Source organism: Acanthaster planci, linkage group LG08 (assembly GCF_054643075.1).
Source record: "Acanthaster planci isolate LZ-2023a linkage group LG08, COTS_SCS, whole genome shotgun sequence".
In the NCBI taxonomy this organism is placed as follows: Eukaryota; Metazoa; Echinodermata; class Asteroidea; order Valvatida; family Acanthasteridae; genus Acanthaster; species Acanthaster planci.
Genome location: NC_141784.1, coordinates 256,350 through 273,199, shown reverse-complemented (window position 1 = coordinate 273,199; position 16,850 = coordinate 256,350). Strand labels below are relative to the sequence as shown.

Here is a 16,850-nt window from a genome sequence, read left to right as displayed (position 1 = left end):
TGAGTTTACATTAAGTTGTAAACTCTTGCCCGCACGGATGTCATTTTCCGGTTCCTCAGTTGAATTGCTATCTAAATATTTGCATGTTGTATTCATTGTGAGCCTTTATTTCTAATTCCACCAGATGCCTTTACTAAAGCCAGCATTTCATTAAATCCTGTGCTTGTTTGTGCATGCATAGGGTGAGCGTGGAAGCCAGGGTGAGAGGGGGCCACCAGGAGCTATTGGTCCACCAGGTAAGCGGGGTACCAGCGGACGCAGTGGTTCTGATGGACGCAAGGGTGATGTTGGAGCCAAGGGAGACCCAGGCTTGCAGGGACCACCAGGACCACAGGGTGCCCCAGGTGACCGAGGACCCGCCGGACCTCCAGGACCAGCTGGACCCACTGGATCTGTTGGACCTACCGGTGCCCCAGGACCCTCAGGATCTGATGGCGCCATTGGACCCATGGGCCCCGTAGGTCCATCTGGTGCTGTGGGCATGCCAGGAGAACCAGGAGACCAGGGTGAACCAGGACCGGCTGGGGCCCCGGGTGACCGCGGAGATACTGGAGTCCAAGGAGCACAGGGACCGCCCGGACCTCAGGGATTTGCAGGTGGACCAGGACGTCCCGGGGCCCAAGGACCTCGTGGACCAGATGGACCCTCTGGAGACAAGGGAGAACCAGGACCTGCAGGACCTGCTGGTGCCCCTGGTGATGTTGGACCTGCTGTAAGTTGCAGATGTTCAACCTAGGTGAAATCTGTAAACCGTAATGAAATATGCCAGTACGAAACATTCTTACTGTTGGTGCACCAAGTGTGTGCCATAGCATCCAAGTGTCTTTACAAATGTAAATTTTCCAATTTTTAAAACTCACTGGCACTTCTTTTGAAAACTATCACCATTAACTTTGCAAATTTAGAAAAAATTGAATTGTTCTCAATTGATTGATTGATTTTATCTCCACTGTAGGGAGCCCCTGGAGCTACTGGAGCACCTGGAGATCGTGGAGAGACTGGAGCACAGGTGAGTAAATACACCCATGAGAGGAGCCATTACCTTGAGCATTTTCTCCAACAGACAAAACGTTCAGGCACTTTGGTTTTCATCACTCCGACAGTCCGAGGCCTCTCATCAAACCCACCAGTTTTGACATTATTGCATTGAAAATTATAATCTGTTCTATGTATTTTATCTCCCAGGGAGCCCAAGGACCTTCAGGACCAATGGGACCAGTCGGTGCTCCTGGACTAGCTGTAAGTATCTGCACCCCCCCAAAAAAACCTGTCAGTGGGCTGATACTGCATCAGACTCTGTTTGCCTAGAGCTAGGTCTCAGTCTTTGCCCATTGGAATTACACAGGGGCACGCTATGGATAGACCTAGCCCAAGCTCTGGACACCTTGTCTTGTATTCAGCCATGATCTCTGAAACACCGAAGTGTTTGAAATGAGTCACCATTGCTTTGCCCTTTTTATTGTCTTAGTAGAGACAATGAATAAACTGTTTGTTTAGATTTGTGTGGAGATTGTTTGCAGTTTTGTTCATAAATTGATGTACAGACTTTAATGAGAGACAGTGAAGACAACTGTCAGTTCATACACTGGCAAAGGCTTCGATGCCCAGGTCCCTGAAATGAAAAAAACGTACAAAGAATTCAATATTTCTAATGCTGTTTTTCTTTTATGCCGTTAGTTGAATGCAAAAAATCCTTGAACATAATTGGACATTTCACAGTCCCTCCGAGTCAAGAAGCTGTGTCTTTTTTGTTTGTCTACCTAGGGACCCCAAGGCTCGGCTGGACCCGCAGGACCTGCTGGAAATGATGGCGCCCCAGTAAGTTTGAGATTGAATTCCAACTTGATTTCAACAGCAGTTTTTTTGTCTAGTCTGCATATGCTGTTTGACTGAACAAAAAAAAAATATCAGGTGGCAATCATTTTTCTTACAGCCGAAATGTAACCCAGGATGTCAGGGAAAAAAGACGGGCACTGGTTTTTTAAATACTTTTTGGACTCTTCAAAATTCACATTATATTGCCGTGTTCAATTTTCTGCTGTCAGGGCCCACGTGGTGAGTCTGGTGCCACTGGACGCCCAGGTGAACAGGGACCTCAGGGTCTTCCAGGACCTCCAGGAGACAGAGGAGACAGAGGAGGCGATGGTGCCACTGTGAGTTAAAAATTAGAATTAAACCTTGAAATTGGATCAAACTTTGCCACTGCTTTGTAGTTTGATCCTAATACTCATTGCCCATGTGCAGCTCCCAATTCTGTTTAATAGTTCGTAGTAATCACTTCACAAGGAGGGTGTCCATATGGCCCAGTTGATTACCCTAAAATTGGCAAGTAGTGGCAAATATTGAAAAAGGTCTGTAAGGAATACTTCAATCCAACTGGAGAAAATTATAGACCATTTATGCAACCTGACTCACTGAAAATATTGTAAGGCACCGTTTCCTGCATATTGATCACATGATAATCCCTTTGATCTAGCATTTACCTGCACGTTTTCCTCCTGGTATCAGGTGAATGATCATGCATTTTTGGACTGTGTTTAGAGAATTGTCATTTCTTGCCATATCACAGGGTGCACCAGGACCCCCAGGACCTGCTGGACCTGCAGGACAGATTGGAAACCTTGTAAGTAAAATATATTAATTGTTTTATAGTCCCCATGGCTGATGTTGATAATTTCTACAATCTCTTGTGATATGTGAATACATCTCTGTGCGATGTTGATAAAGCCTGGATGTTTGTCCTTTTTCCCAAGGTCAACAGTTATGAACAGACAAATTGAAAACCTTTTAAAAATTTTTCCAAATGATCCTTTAAATGACGTAGGATTAGATTTTTAATACGTAAGTCCTCTGGAAAGCCAGGTTTTGTAACAGCTGTTACTTTAGTTTGGGGCCTATGTGACTGTGTTCCAGACAATTCATCCTCCTAGTTTGGATGATTTCTCAATCCTAATACAGGGTGTTAATGGAGCTCCTGGACCTCGTGGACCTGTTGGTGCACCTGGTGCTCAAGGAGAGGCTGGCCGTTCAGGCAATGATGGATCTCCTGGTGAGCGTGGATCTCCTGGTGCCCCCGGAGCCCCTGGACCTGCTGGACCTCCAGGAGATGCTGGTGCCCCTGTAAGTCTCAACACTCTTTTCTTTAATCAGTGGCTTGGGTAGTTCTTTAATTGGTGGTGTGGATAGAGAGGGCACATGAAATAATGTCCCTACATGTCGCTTGCTATTCTAACTGGTAAAATCATCCATGTAATTACTAAATTGTGTCAATGATTTTGCATCATCTGAAGTGATTAGACTGAGCTGTGCTCTCTTTATCAGGGTGAGAATGGAAATGATGGTGCCACTGGAGCCACCGGCCCTCGTGGTGACAAGGGTGACCAAGGACCTACAGGATCACAAGGTGCACCCGGTGCTCCTGGCATCGCCGGTGCCCCAGGACCTGCTGGATCTGCAGGAGATCGCGGAGACACTGGAGCCCCAGGACCAGCTGGACCAGCTGGCCCCGCCGGACAGCGTGGAAACACTGGACCTGCTGGACCTGCTGGTCCAGCTGGACCAGCGGGTGACCGTGGTGCAACTGGTGCCCAAGGAGCAAAGGGACATCCCGGCATGCCCGGTCTGCCAGGCATCCAAGGACCTCCTGGTATTGCTGGTGATTCTGGCCCAGCGGGCGAGGCAGGAGCTCCCGGACCAAGAGTAAGTAGCCGTAGTCACACTTCTTTCAGGTGTTGCAGACTTGGATCTTCATCCTATCTATCAGCAGTCCTCCGATTTCAATATAACTCTTCACGCCCTCTTTGGAAATTTTGTAAAGCAAAGAGTTCCGAATGAAAAAAAACAAAACAAAACATGCCATCCAAAATTGACCTCCTGTGACCAATTCCTAGCTTTGCCAAAATAAAACAGGTTCAGTATTATTTTGATGCAAAGCTGGCAGTTCCTCAGAAATTTAGCTTTGCAGGGCGTCAGCGAGATTACCTGGTAAGCAGAACTTCCTGAGATGTTAAATTTCATTGTTTCCCTCAATTTTTCTTGTTATTCAGGGAGCCCCAGGACAGAGAGGTGCCAATGGTAAGGACGGAGCACCCGGTGGCCGTGGATATGTTGGAAATGAGGTGAGTGTTCCTTAAAGAGCAGATAACAATCTGTTTGAGGTTGTCCGAAGGAAGTATATCTTCCTCAGATAATGTTTCAAATGTTTCATTTCTTCTCATGCTACTGCATGTGGAAATTAAAGTACATGTAGTTTTGTTTTATTCCCACACATGGTCCAAATCTGGAGAATTCAGTTTCCTTGAATCCTTCCCAATGAAAAAGTGCCTTCTTTACTTTCAGAGTGTTGCTTTCAAAATGTAAAGAACACGAAAGTCCATGTTTGCACGTGACAAAAAACTGCTTACTCCTAAAAGCCTGCCGTAGTACTCCAACTTCAATAGTCGTGTGAACACACCATAATAAAAGCTTGTCAGGCCCCCAAAACACTTGGAACAGGTGGACACAGAGCTTAATTGAAGAGCCACTGGCTCATAGAAAAAAAAGTTAGGCACCAGGTCCATTTCTTGTACACACTGTACACACATTTGCAAAATAAACAAGTTAGGCCTACAGTATGTGCAAAATCTGACAAAACACACAGAAACATTCTGTTAATTATCTGCTGGACAGACAGGCTTTGGATTTTTGTCTTGTGGAATAAATAAAAAATGGTAACCAAATATGTGAAAAAAAGCTGAAAGATAAGACTAGGCATGTTTATTCTCTTTCATTTGAGCATTTCATACCTGGGACCGGACCTGGAATTGTGGCATGTATAGACTGCTAGTGCATCATGAATACGCGAAAGGTCTCAGCTCCCCACACACAATCTTTGCAGCGTGTGACCGGTGACCGCAAACCAGTTGACTTGGTTACCTAGTACCTGTACATGCACGTGTGTACACACAAGCCACATTGCAGTTAACGTGGGCTCATGCTGTGTTTTATAGTTAGACAGAGAAAAAACGTGTGATTATAGAGACATGGTGCACGTAGAAGAAAACTAGGCAGCGATCGTTGGTGAAATGTAACTGTGAAGGTGGGCCACTAACGGGCACATATCATGGTTGCCATTGGCGATAAGAATTAAACATTAGGTGCTAATACAACTGTTTTGGTCACACCGCACAGCACTGGGTAGGAATCCAGCTCTTCAACTCTCTTTATCTCAAATGGGCAATTATATCACAATATAATCATCTCCAGAGTACAACTGAATGACTAATTATCCAATATTCTCTTCTTTTGGATAGGGCCCACGCGGACCCCGCGGTGAGGATGGGCCTCAAGGACCTGCAGGACCTCCCGGACCCCCTGGACCACCAGTAAGTTTGCTTATACCTTCTTTCCGTTAGGATTTGAATAGGCAGTGGTAAGAAACAGACTGTCAGTTTACAGTGTTGACAGTTCCTTCCTCAACCTAAGTTCTGCTGCCAAAATGCTCATAGTGCTGCATGCTACATGAACAGGAAATGGGTAAAGAAAAGTTGTTCATTTCCCAAAAATGCCTATCAGATGCATTGCCCCATTCAGTCAACAACCATTAAACACATGTACACATGTATATCTTAGATATACATTACAAACTCGTTCGTAGCCTGAAATTTTTTTGGGAGACCCTTGTAAACTCTGATCACAGAAGAAAAATTCTCCCCTCGACTTACTTTTACCAGATCATGTCACTAATTTTTATATCTTCTCTCACCTGTCTTTCCTCAACAGGGACCTCCTGGTGAAGTGGTAAGTAGACTTTGTGCAAGCATACGGCATATCCGTTTCATTAATTACATGGTTTTTCTTAACTTACAAAAGCTTGCCATTGGTCTAACTTGTCAACAGTGGATATAATTGAACTTTTTTATGACCAACTATATTACCCTTGATTCTTGTAGATTAACTCATTTCAAATATAGTAAAAAGTGGATGACCAGAGACATGGGCGTTTCACAATACATGTAGTGGACCTCCAAGAGTTTGCAACGCATTGGCCAATCACAACGCTCAAAATGATCTGCCGACCCTTTCCAAACGTGCATTGAGTTGACAGATTTTGTGCACTGTGATCGGCCAACGCATTGCAAACTCCTGGTGGTGCACTATTTTGAAACAACCGTATTGAAAATGGATTATAAAGTGTCACCCTCTTGGGAGGGAAAGCAAAATAACTGCATGGTTGTTTTCAATGTTGCCCTGTTTGCTTTTTAAATACAGCAAGCTAGCTATGGATTGAGCTACCCGTATGCTGCCAGCAGCGTTGGAAAGGGAGCTGACCCATATGCGGGATATGTAAGTAACAAGCACATGTATTTTCTGGTCTGATTGTCGATAGAAATACACCTAATATATAGACAGTTGGATGAAGCTTGCCTATGATGCTTTGAGAAGCTTTCTGCCTGGAGCAAGTTTGGTTAAATTCTTGCAGTTTTCTCCTTTGCCCTGTGCCTAAAAGTATCGGCTTATGTATTCCATGAGCACATGAAGTATGCTATATGCAACAGTGTTAACCAGTGGCATTCTACATATTTTGTGGTGTCAATGAATTTCTTACCAGAAGCAAAAATGTAAACCACACAAAATCAAATCATATTAGAAATCTCAAGCATTCACTTTTGAAGAGAAGAGTTGGAACTGTCTCAGTATTCTTGACATCAATTCTAAACCCTTTGCACACTGGTTTATTCCTCTCCCCAGTATGGAGATGCTGCCACCAAAGCTAAGGCCAAGCCCATGGACAACAGGGAGATCAGCCTGGTCCTGGCTTCCTTGGACAAGCAGATCAACGACCTCAAGAAGCCAGACGGCACCAAGGCCAACCCAGCACGCACCTGCAAGGACCTGTTCTTGTGCAACACCGAATTCACCAGTGGTAAGTTTTGTGCTATTGCTCTCTGTTTCTTTTTTTGTTATGAGTTTAAGTTTTGCAAGCTTATGTCATCAGCGGGGCACTTTTTAGCTCTGCTGGACAAGTCCCGTAAAGTACACAAGTTACTATGCTTTATTGTTTCTCGAGTGAAAAGTATTCCTTGATGTTTGTATTTGATGCAACAGGGTGCAGCTAGGGACTGTAGAGCTAGGGACAGGGTGATTAATGGACTGAAAAGACCTGTCTTCTCTCACCAGAAGTACCATCATATTCATTGTCCCCCACCTCCCCTAAAAGTAAAGTGTACATTGAAGTACAGGGAACCAGGGAAAAGTTGAGCCAAGGCCATCAGCCATATGCTCTCTTTTTTTCAGGCTATTACTACATTGATCCCAACCAGGGATGCACTGCTGATGCCATCAGGGTTTATTGCGACAAGGCAAGCAGCGAATCATGTGTGGAGCCAAAGGTTGCAGAAGTAGGTTTAATACATTTTTGTTTCCTGCACAATTGTTTTTCCAGTGAGAGAAAGTAGACAGTTGAACACGTGATGTTACTTGAAGGGTAAAAATGTGAAAAATTGTTTTGTTATGTATGATTATAACAAAAATGTGTGGACCCTTATGGATATGTATTGTGTCTTTTTTGAAGAAACCTTTTGGAAAGTTTGCTTTCTTAAATTACCACTTCATGTCAGTCTCTACAAGCAACCTTGTAGCTGTATGGAGGCTTTTCAGATAGGTCTCACTGTCAGCTTTTTCCTTTTGCTCGCTCTCAGTATGAAAAACGAAGATGGCATGTAGGTCCTCCCAAGACTGTCTACATGAACTCCGTCAACAATGGCAAGATGGTGAGAGAATCTTCCGTTTTATTTCCACGTGTAGTAATTCCTAACCACAGAGGCACTGCAGTGAAACTCTTGATGCGCAACCTTTCACCATCAAACGACATGAGGCCTCTTCTGAATGACTCGGCTGTGTCCAGAAATAGCACATGAACCTTACGAGGCCACCAGCCAGTCCCTACATCCATTTCCCATGGATGAGTCTTACAAACATTCTAAATACAAAGATTCATATAGCCATACCTTACAGCATTACAGTTCGGTCACCTATTGTGCCTGATGCCTGATCTCTCCTGCATCTCATATTATAGATCGAGTACAACGTAACCGACCTGTCTCAGCTGACCTTCCTACGTCTACTGACCACCACAGTCTCCCAGGCTTTCACCTACCACTGCCTGAACTCCAATGCCAATCTGAAGCTCCTCACCAGCATAGAAAACATTGAACTTACGGAAGATAGTGAAGATCCCAAGAACCAGTACGAGGTGGAAGAGGATGGATGCTCGGTACGTGTTCTCTGGGTTTCTCTTGTATTTTTTATTTTTTGGGGCCTGTAACAGAGGTGATAATGCCCCTAGCTGGTGTATCCAAGAGCTGGGATTTTTTTTGCCTTACTAACAGTACTTCATAGGAACGAAAACATTGGTAATTATTAGATATTAGCACCAGAACCTTAAGAAACAACACAATGAATTAAAAACAAGGATGTCGGGACTTTAAGGCTTTTGATTTTTTTTATCACAACATCGCGTTGAATGAGCCCAAAGCCGATTAAATTCATTTGATCTGAGTTTGTCGGGCTGAAACTTCCTTCAATTGGAATCACTTCCTTGAATCATTTCGTAAGGAATAAATCAAGGTGGGTCCTGAAACACAGATGCCAACTCCACAGACATGGAGGCCTTTGAGTAAACTGCAGTGACACATTGGGGAATCAGTGGCGTATCCAGCTTTTTTTGGGGGAATCCTTTTTTGTTTCTGAGTTAACCCTTTCAGCATAATTCTCTGAATTGTTCTGTTGTGTGGTTACAAACCAAGAAGCAAAACAATGCATAGACTTGGGAATTCTACTGTTTTTATTTATGTCTTTTTATATCTTGCAACTTTAACTCAGGTTAAGGATGGGGAATGGCATGCGACAAGAGTGAGCTACACCACATCAACAAGGAGCAGCCGTCTACCAATCATTGATGTAGCTACCAGTGATGTCGGTGGAGCAGACCAGCAGTTCGGTTGGGAGATAGAGCCTGTGTGCTTTGTGTAGACTGCTACCTTAAAAACCTCAACCACATAAATTTCTGTGTGAATAGTAGCTTCTCAAAAAAAAAGGGAACTTAATGTGTCTCGGTGCTAGCGGTCATTGTTTACTTTTAGGCAATTTTTTGTTTGTTTGATGTTAATTCCCCCCTTCTTTTAGAGAACACACCACCTTAAGTGAACTCAGTAATGTAGTGATAAGCGAGTAGATCAGCGCAATGTGGACCGACCTTCCCAAAATTGAAAATGAAACAATTTTCCTTTAGATTGATGTGCATTTCTGTCGTTCGAAAGAATTGGATGCGAAATCTTTCCAAAGGTGCTTTTAAGTATTTGTTCTCTTAATTTTAAGTATTCAATCTCCCCCATACCTCATCACTGTCAAGTAGAATCCAAAACAGTGTACTGTAGATCATTAAACACCAAAATGCAACACTTCCTTTCAGAATAGTTGAAGTTGGAGACATCTCTGAACAATGAAATCATATATATATATCAGTTGCCCAGCCTGCCAAGGAGACTTAGAAGTACTGAAGTAACGAAAACTAAAACTGTTCTTGTATAAACTAATTTTGCTCAGATTTAACACAAAATAATCTCTTCTGCTTAGGGAGATTCTTTAGAATTTAGACTCTTTGTTACATTAAGGATGTGTACTTTGAAACTTAACCCTGAGTGACTATGAGAAGAAAAATGAAATGGTTTTTCATTACAATCTGATGTTTCAGTGTTTGGATTTCAAAGTGCAGGTCAAAGTGTCCAAAATCTTGCCAAAGTGTCCCAAATCTTGCCAACTTATGCCCAATAAGAAAAAACAATTGTAATTTTTTTATCAAAAACATATTACCATAGAAGCAGCCACTGGAGACTCAGGTTGACTCAATTATGGATTTGTTCTAACAATCCAAAGTAATTTAACCTCTTTTTTTATACCCGTTTTCCAATTCATTTGTTTTTACACCTTCATAAAAACAATCAACTTTATCCTCATTCCGTTAAGAACAAGAGCATGCATGATGTACAGTGGGTTTAGTGGAAGTTTGTAATTTTAATGGTGAACAGTATTGCTGCAAAAAAAGGGGAATAATACACTATGCAAATGTCTTCCACGAGGATGACCTTTGGTGCTTCTTACAAAGTCTGAAATTTGCCTTTCTTATTTCTTAGTTCTCTATTTCTCTGCTGTTGCTTTTTAAGTTGGATCAGTTTCAAGTGTTGGCATGTGTAGCGAAGGAGAAGTTGGATCAGTTTCAAGTGTTGGCATGTGTAGCGAAGGAGAACAAACTATTTGTTTTCACTTATCACTTCTTTCATCTGAAGGTTTTAAGGGGTTAACAATATTAGTGACGTCTTTCCTCAATCTGATGCAAAGCAAACATCACCACTGGCAGTAACACGTATTATTGATTGCAGGCTAGCACCACAGCCATGTCGTTTGGCCCAAGTCTTGAAACTGTGTCCATTTAAGGACTTCAGTGTGTGTGTGTTTCTTGAAATCCCCAAAATAGAGTGTGAACTGGGGAGGATTTTCTTGCATGAATATATACGCCCAGCTAGTATCTGCTCATTGCTTGCAAAAAAAAGAAAAGCTGTTCAAGCTTCCTCTTATTTTGGTCGTCATTGCTTATCCTTAAAGAAATCATTGTATTTGTTTTGCTGTCTACACCATGTGAGGTAAAAATGGAAAAAGTTGTGACCCCCGTCCCTGCCCTCCCCCCCTCCCCGAGAAGATTAAATGAAACATTTCAAAGCTTATAATACTTCTATGTTGAATGGTTTACATGGCTGCATAAAAAAGGTGTTCCTATCATGTCTATCATCTGGTCATTTGCCAAGTTTAGCAGCCAGAAGCCCACCTGTTCTTGTTATTAGTAAAAAAAAAAAAAAGAAAGAAAAGAAACAGACACCCCACAACTTTTTCTTTAATGGCCAGTAGGATTGAACCTGCTATAAAATGGCTTGGCTTCAGCTGATTGGCTGTATATCAACAAATTTAACCAAAAAAGTGTAACTAAAAAGTTAGAAAAATAGAAAGGGGCCATAGCAAACCAAAAATTAAAAATAGTTTGATCTCATCAGTTATTTCTATACATGATACTAACAGCACGTATCTGTGTCAACCAAGCAACCGAGCAATATCAGAAAGGAAAAATATATTCTGAGAAAAGCAAAAAGGATAGACTGATAGATTGTCACAAGTTCATTTGATAATGCACCACTGTTGATGTGTTAGCCTTTTGTCGCTGAAATTTTTATCCCTAAACAAAAAGAGCTTTACCCCCTCACTGACGATGCCTATGGTAACCCCCTTTTCACTGGTCTTAGTGACTGTATAAAGTACACCAGGCCATTGGATTTCTGGGTACATGTATTGATCTTGGAAATGTTGAGATAAAAATATTGCATCATCCCCATGATAAAGCTATGACAGTTCGTGGAAGAACTTGTGCCTGGGATTTCGTCAACCCTGGTTGGAACCTAGAGGTCATCATGTGAAGGCGCGGCGGGGCGTATCACGTACATGTACGTGGGGGCGCTGTACTGTCCTAGTGCTCAAAGGTACGAAGCTCTGCATGCTTCAAAGAGTGAATGCTGGATGAACAACTCGAGCAAGCTAGCTGGTGACACTGTGGACGAACTACAACTGCGCGTGTACGAATTTTCCAGGGCTGATACTGTTAAGGTTGGCACCGTAAACAAGACAAAAAAAATCTAAAAAGAAACCTCGTGAGAGGAGAAAATGAGAAGTAGTTACAATTTTAGAGGTGGGAGGAACCCCAGAGGAATATTTGGGGTAAAACCCACGGAATCGGGTAGGGACTGAAAGCACTAGCCCATGGTGGGATTGAACCTGGGCCACAAAGGTGAATAAAGGTGAGGAAAGAAACTACGCCAACCTGACTAGTGTCGTAGCCAACTATTAAACTTATATAATAGTCCACATGTGTCCTAAAGAAAGAAAATATACCAGATATAAAAGAGGCCCTAAACATGCAAAATATAACAACTGTTCCTATCACAGTAAGCCACATAAATTAGTAGCATCATTACACCGTACGGGTCTACTGATGTTTCTGCCTGCATCTCTGACCCAAGAGGAATATTCTAGGAATCAGTTTGCTTGTCTGCCATCTGAAAATCAGTGCACAAAACCCTCTCTGATATTGTCATAATTTTTTGTATGTTTGAGCCAAGTCTTCATATGTTCCTCCAGTCATGTCTTAACAATAATTTTGACACCAGTTTTATGAAAATCATACATATCATTTTCGCAAAACGTCCAATTTTCAGAGACAGGTCAGCCCCAAAATGTCAGCTTTTCCCACTGACTAGCTCAGTGCATACAGGTGGACATGGACAATCAATCATAACAGCAAACCTTTGTTGGATTGAATTTGGTCTTCACAGAAGCTCTCAGGATGAATGCCTTTACATGCATATTAAGCGTCAATTGCTCAGACATTGGACAGCCTAGATTTGGGGGGATGGATTCTGCTGCCCTCCCCCACCCCTTTCTTTGAGACAATCTGGTCAGTCTTCAGATGCATGACAGTCAGTGGTGTAACTAGGATTTGCCTGGTGGGGGTGGGGACACCAGTATCTTATGGGGGGCACCAGCTTTCAGTGTTGCATTTTTATGGGGAGCAAGCTTTTGTTACTGTTTTGTTCGATTGATTCATCTGTTTTGTTTTTTTTTGGGGGGGGGGCACCAGGAATTTGGGGGGGCACATGCCCCCCCGGCCACGCCACTGATGACAGGGGATGTATTAAATTCACTTCTCTCTAATATCTTATGGGGGTATAAAACGCACATAAAAATACAGTGCTAGTCTGTCCCATCCAGTAAAGTCCAGGTGAGATTTATACAGAATTAAAAAGACAGTGAATGACCAAAAGCAGGGTGGCACTCACTGGTGGCGGAATGATTTTTGAAGGGGGGGTAGTTGTTAAATCATGTGGCATCAGCCATTAATAGCTCAATCCATGGAGCCCCACCCAATTTATACGTCCTGAAAAAAGTGGAAGGCCAGGCCCCCGTCAAAAAATGCCCCCCTCCCCATTTCACCACCTGTTAAGTCAGATTTGTTTTGACAGTAAGAGGCAAAATAAGGGACTTGGCAACTACATGGACGGTCACAGATGTTACATCTCCTGAACTCCTTTACTGACAGGAAGTTCCTCCTGAGGTGCTGATGAGATCCTTATGAAAACAATGAGAGGGTATGAACAAGAGCATTGCTGACTGTCTCTAGGGGAGTCAAGTTGGCGTAATGGTGCTTTCCTCGCCTTCCACCTCTGTGGTCTGGGTTCGAATCATGGCTCAGCCTACATGTGGATTGGATTTTCAGTCCATTCCTGATTCCTTGGATTTCACCCTGAATATTCCTATGGTGTTTTCCTCCCAGCTCTAAACTCTAACTGCTTCTCATTGACTCCTCTCTACAGGTTTCTTTAGGCTTCAGCTTTTCAGGAATCCTCGGTACCATTACTATACATGATCAATAATAATAATAAGATAGGGTGTAGGGATAAGTTCTATCACTGTATAAGCACTGTTGTGGTGCAAGTTCTATCACTGTATAAGCACTGTTGTGGTGCAAGTTCTATCACTGTATAAGCACTGTTGTGGTGCAAGTTCTATCACTGTGTAAGCACTGTTGTGGTGCATTTACAGGGTACTTTCAAGTTGAACCCATCTCCTCTTTAACCAATAATTCATTCAGTTTGGCTTTATTACTAAGACGTGACACTAGCCCGTGTTTACATTGTAATCATCCTACATTACAGCCAATTTACATTTCACCTTTACATTACATTAAATTAAAAACAAGTAAGCAAACAGTTAATGAAATTAATACCAACATTACCATATCATGTTGAAAGAGTAACATTATTAGAGGAGTTATACCATTTTTCAATCATTACATCAATGTGGCCTTCATGGGCAGACAGTACAATCCAAAGATAAAATAATTCTCCAAATTTGCTGATATTTGTGTCTCTGTTTTCTTAGATTTTTTTTCTTTTTTTTTTTTTTGGTAAGAAGTGTATGGTGGTAGCATTGGCCAGAAAGACTTAACTGAGGTAGGCCACCTATATATTGCAAGAAAAGGAGAAACCCCTGCTTGCTACTTCACTAAATAAGAGAAAATTTGGCAAATTGAGCAGAAACCGTAAACATGTAGTGCTAATTCTAACCATGACCATGCCATGTTGTGGACAAAAAACAGAGAAACAAAGGATTAAACATAAGAACTCGGCCCTCTTTGGTTAGATCATCCCAAAAAATTGGCTCTTACGGGGTTTATAAGAGTAGCTGCGCTTGAATTCTTTTGTAGAACATATTTTATGTTCAATTTTTAAGTGATCAACTATTTAACTAATTTTAATTCTGTTTTTAAATTCTAATTTTTATCTTCTCATCTTGTCAATTTTGGGTCTTTTTGAAATGTATGTTTTTTAACAATTGACGTCTTGTAGTGTTTTTTTAATGTTACATGTTAAGTGTTTGATTCTTCCTTTTAACTAATCACTCAATTCATTTATTAGTTGCACTGTGATTTTTTAATAAACCTTTGATATTGTGGGTGACCAAAGTTTGGTTGTTGTCAGAGAGGCATAACATTTGTAGCAGAATTGCCGAAGGGTACCAGTACACTTACATCGTTGTCTACATAATAATGTGACCTCAGACACTTTAAGTTCACACAGGCTTCATTAATAAAGTAATGCTGAAAAGTAGGGCAGGTTGTGATCTAGCTATAAGAAACAGATTTGCTTAATTGTTTACATGTCATTTTAGAACTCTCTTAACCATGTATCAATTTCTTTTTCTTGTTTGTGTTGAGGCTATCTGAAGTAGGTTAGGGTTCGAGTCCGGGTTGAAGATCAGCTGAAAAACTTAAGGGCAAGCTAGGAAGACTTGAACTAAGTCATAACACTAATGACTTCGCAAGACAAATTTCATTCAATTGGTCTTGTTCACGAGTGTCCGAGTCGGCCGTACTGAGTTCAAAGGGAGGTTAACTTTTTATTTTAGCATCAGAGAATGAAACATGAAAGCACTGACATAAAACTTCATTACAAATCAATGTCATTTATGCTGATGAAGGATTTAAAATGTTGGTGTGTTTAAATATTTGAAGCCACATTTAGAAAATAAAAAAGTCACGGAACCACAAATAGTCTGGTACCACCCTGTTTAATCGATTACAGTGAATAGGATACCAGGCCGTGTCATACTCACTTGGCTGTGGCTTGAATTTACACACAACTCTATGGGAACTGGCTAGGACCGCTACCATAGACAATTTTTGCAGGCCTTATAAGGGGAGGGGGGAGCTTAATGGATCGGCCTATTAATGGCTGATGCCTGATGGTCTCAAAAGGCCTGCCACTTTGAAAATCGTTCTACTGCCATTTTCTTTATTGGGATCGGTCTGTCTTTGCTGCAACTTGGAAGCTTATGAACCATGTGAGTAGTTTAAAGATGGTTACAAAAGACCTGTGATCTTTGTTCCACATCTCTCCTTGAAGTCATTATAGATTTAAAACATAATATGTGTGTGCTGTGCATGTGTGGGAATCATATTTTCATTGACTACTCAAAGACAAAATTCAATATTTGCAATAGAATTAAGCATGCTTTGAGAATTTTGGTTTGAGAATTATAAAACAAGCACACATTCAGGGCAATAAAGTTGACAAGTATAACCATATACCTGGGACTGATTTCCTTGCAGAGTGTTTGTTTTTGTTTTGGGTCAAATAGATGGTATAAATATAGAGAGAAAAAGACGGCCCCAAATTCGGCTTCACACCTCAGAAACACCATGACAATTACATGTACATGTACTTGGAAAAATTGTCAAACTTCCCCCCCCCATCAAAGTTATGGTCCCCTCCCTCAAAAACTTGGTTCTTAATTTTGCCCTTGTTCGTCAAGGAAGGATTCCCCAACTGAACTCACCTCACCCTACCCTACTTGCCTCCCCCCCCCAAAAAAAAGGAACTTAAGATTAAACACCCTCTCGATTATGCTCCTGAAAACTTTTTTCCCCAGCTCCCAGACATCATGCATGGCTTTGCCATTAAATGCAGTTTATGCCACCTTGCTGAAAACGCTGGGGTCATGGCCTTGGCGGGTACCTCAGCAGTTTGCACATGTGGAGATTTGGGAAGGTTAATGTGGTAGGTGGTACACAGTGTACATGTATATGTCAGCCATTTCTAGAATTGCTGAAGTCAGCCAGTCTGGCTTGGTGAACTGATAATTATGTGCATGGCAACTCTCAAATATTTTGTAAAACTTTCAAGTAATTTTTTCTCTCTCAATATTTAAAAAGAGCATACTCAACTAAGTCCTCAGTGGGATGATGCAATTTGCTTTTACCCCTTCTGAATCCAGTCAGCAATTTTTGAGACTTTCAAAATTCCAACATTTGATTAATTCGACCCACCTTTGTAGATCTGAGCCTATTGTCCAAGTTCAACACGTAAGCTGGGATAAAAGTTGGTATTGTAGGAATTGTGTTTAAACTTGACTACCAACCAGTAATGTAATGGTCACTTAACTTTGCAGCTTGAAATTGATTATTAACTGCTTAAATTAAGTTTCCTTTCAAAAGATATTGTCCCCTCAGTGCACTGAAGGCCTGCCCATGTTTACTGGAAATTAATTTCTGTGTTGTTCCAATGTATGCATTGACAGGTATTCCTTTGAATTGTTGCATTTGATATTCTTTCAAACACTTTCAAATTCTGTAAACTATTAAACATGCATACAAGAAAGTTTTCCTTGTTTTCTGTAGTTAGAAATGACATCATTTTATTTAGGCCCTCAGC

At 41.7% G+C, this 16,850-nt stretch overlaps 1 protein-coding gene across 1 annotated transcript in view; it reads left to right on the top strand.

Annotated features, from left to right (window-relative positions):
* Positions 1-10,625, top strand: part of LOC110978065 (uncharacterized) — a 37,765-nt gene extending 27,140 nt beyond the window's left edge. The window contains exons 22-38 of the mRNA XM_022232735.2: positions 182-712; positions 956-1,009; positions 1,186-1,239; positions 1,765-1,818; positions 2,046-2,153; positions 2,570-2,623; positions 2,959-3,120; positions 3,322-3,699; positions 4,047-4,118; positions 5,292-5,363; positions 5,761-5,778; positions 6,250-6,324; positions 6,730-6,904; positions 7,276-7,379; positions 7,680-7,751; positions 8,057-8,254; positions 8,863-10,625. Of these exons, the coding sequence (XP_022088427.2) occupies positions 182-712; positions 956-1,009; positions 1,186-1,239; positions 1,765-1,818; positions 2,046-2,153; positions 2,570-2,623; positions 2,959-3,120; positions 3,322-3,699; positions 4,047-4,118; positions 5,292-5,363; positions 5,761-5,778; positions 6,250-6,324; positions 6,730-6,904; positions 7,276-7,379; positions 7,680-7,751; positions 8,057-8,254; positions 8,863-9,012 (2,331 nt within the window). The 3' untranslated portion in view covers positions 9,013-10,625. The remainder of the gene's footprint in view (positions 1-181; positions 713-955; positions 1,010-1,185; positions 1,240-1,764; positions 1,819-2,045; positions 2,154-2,569; positions 2,624-2,958; positions 3,121-3,321; positions 3,700-4,046; positions 4,119-5,291; positions 5,364-5,760; positions 5,779-6,249; positions 6,325-6,729; positions 6,905-7,275; positions 7,380-7,679; positions 7,752-8,056; positions 8,255-8,862) is intronic.
* Positions 10,626-16,850: the final 6,225 nt, after the last annotated feature.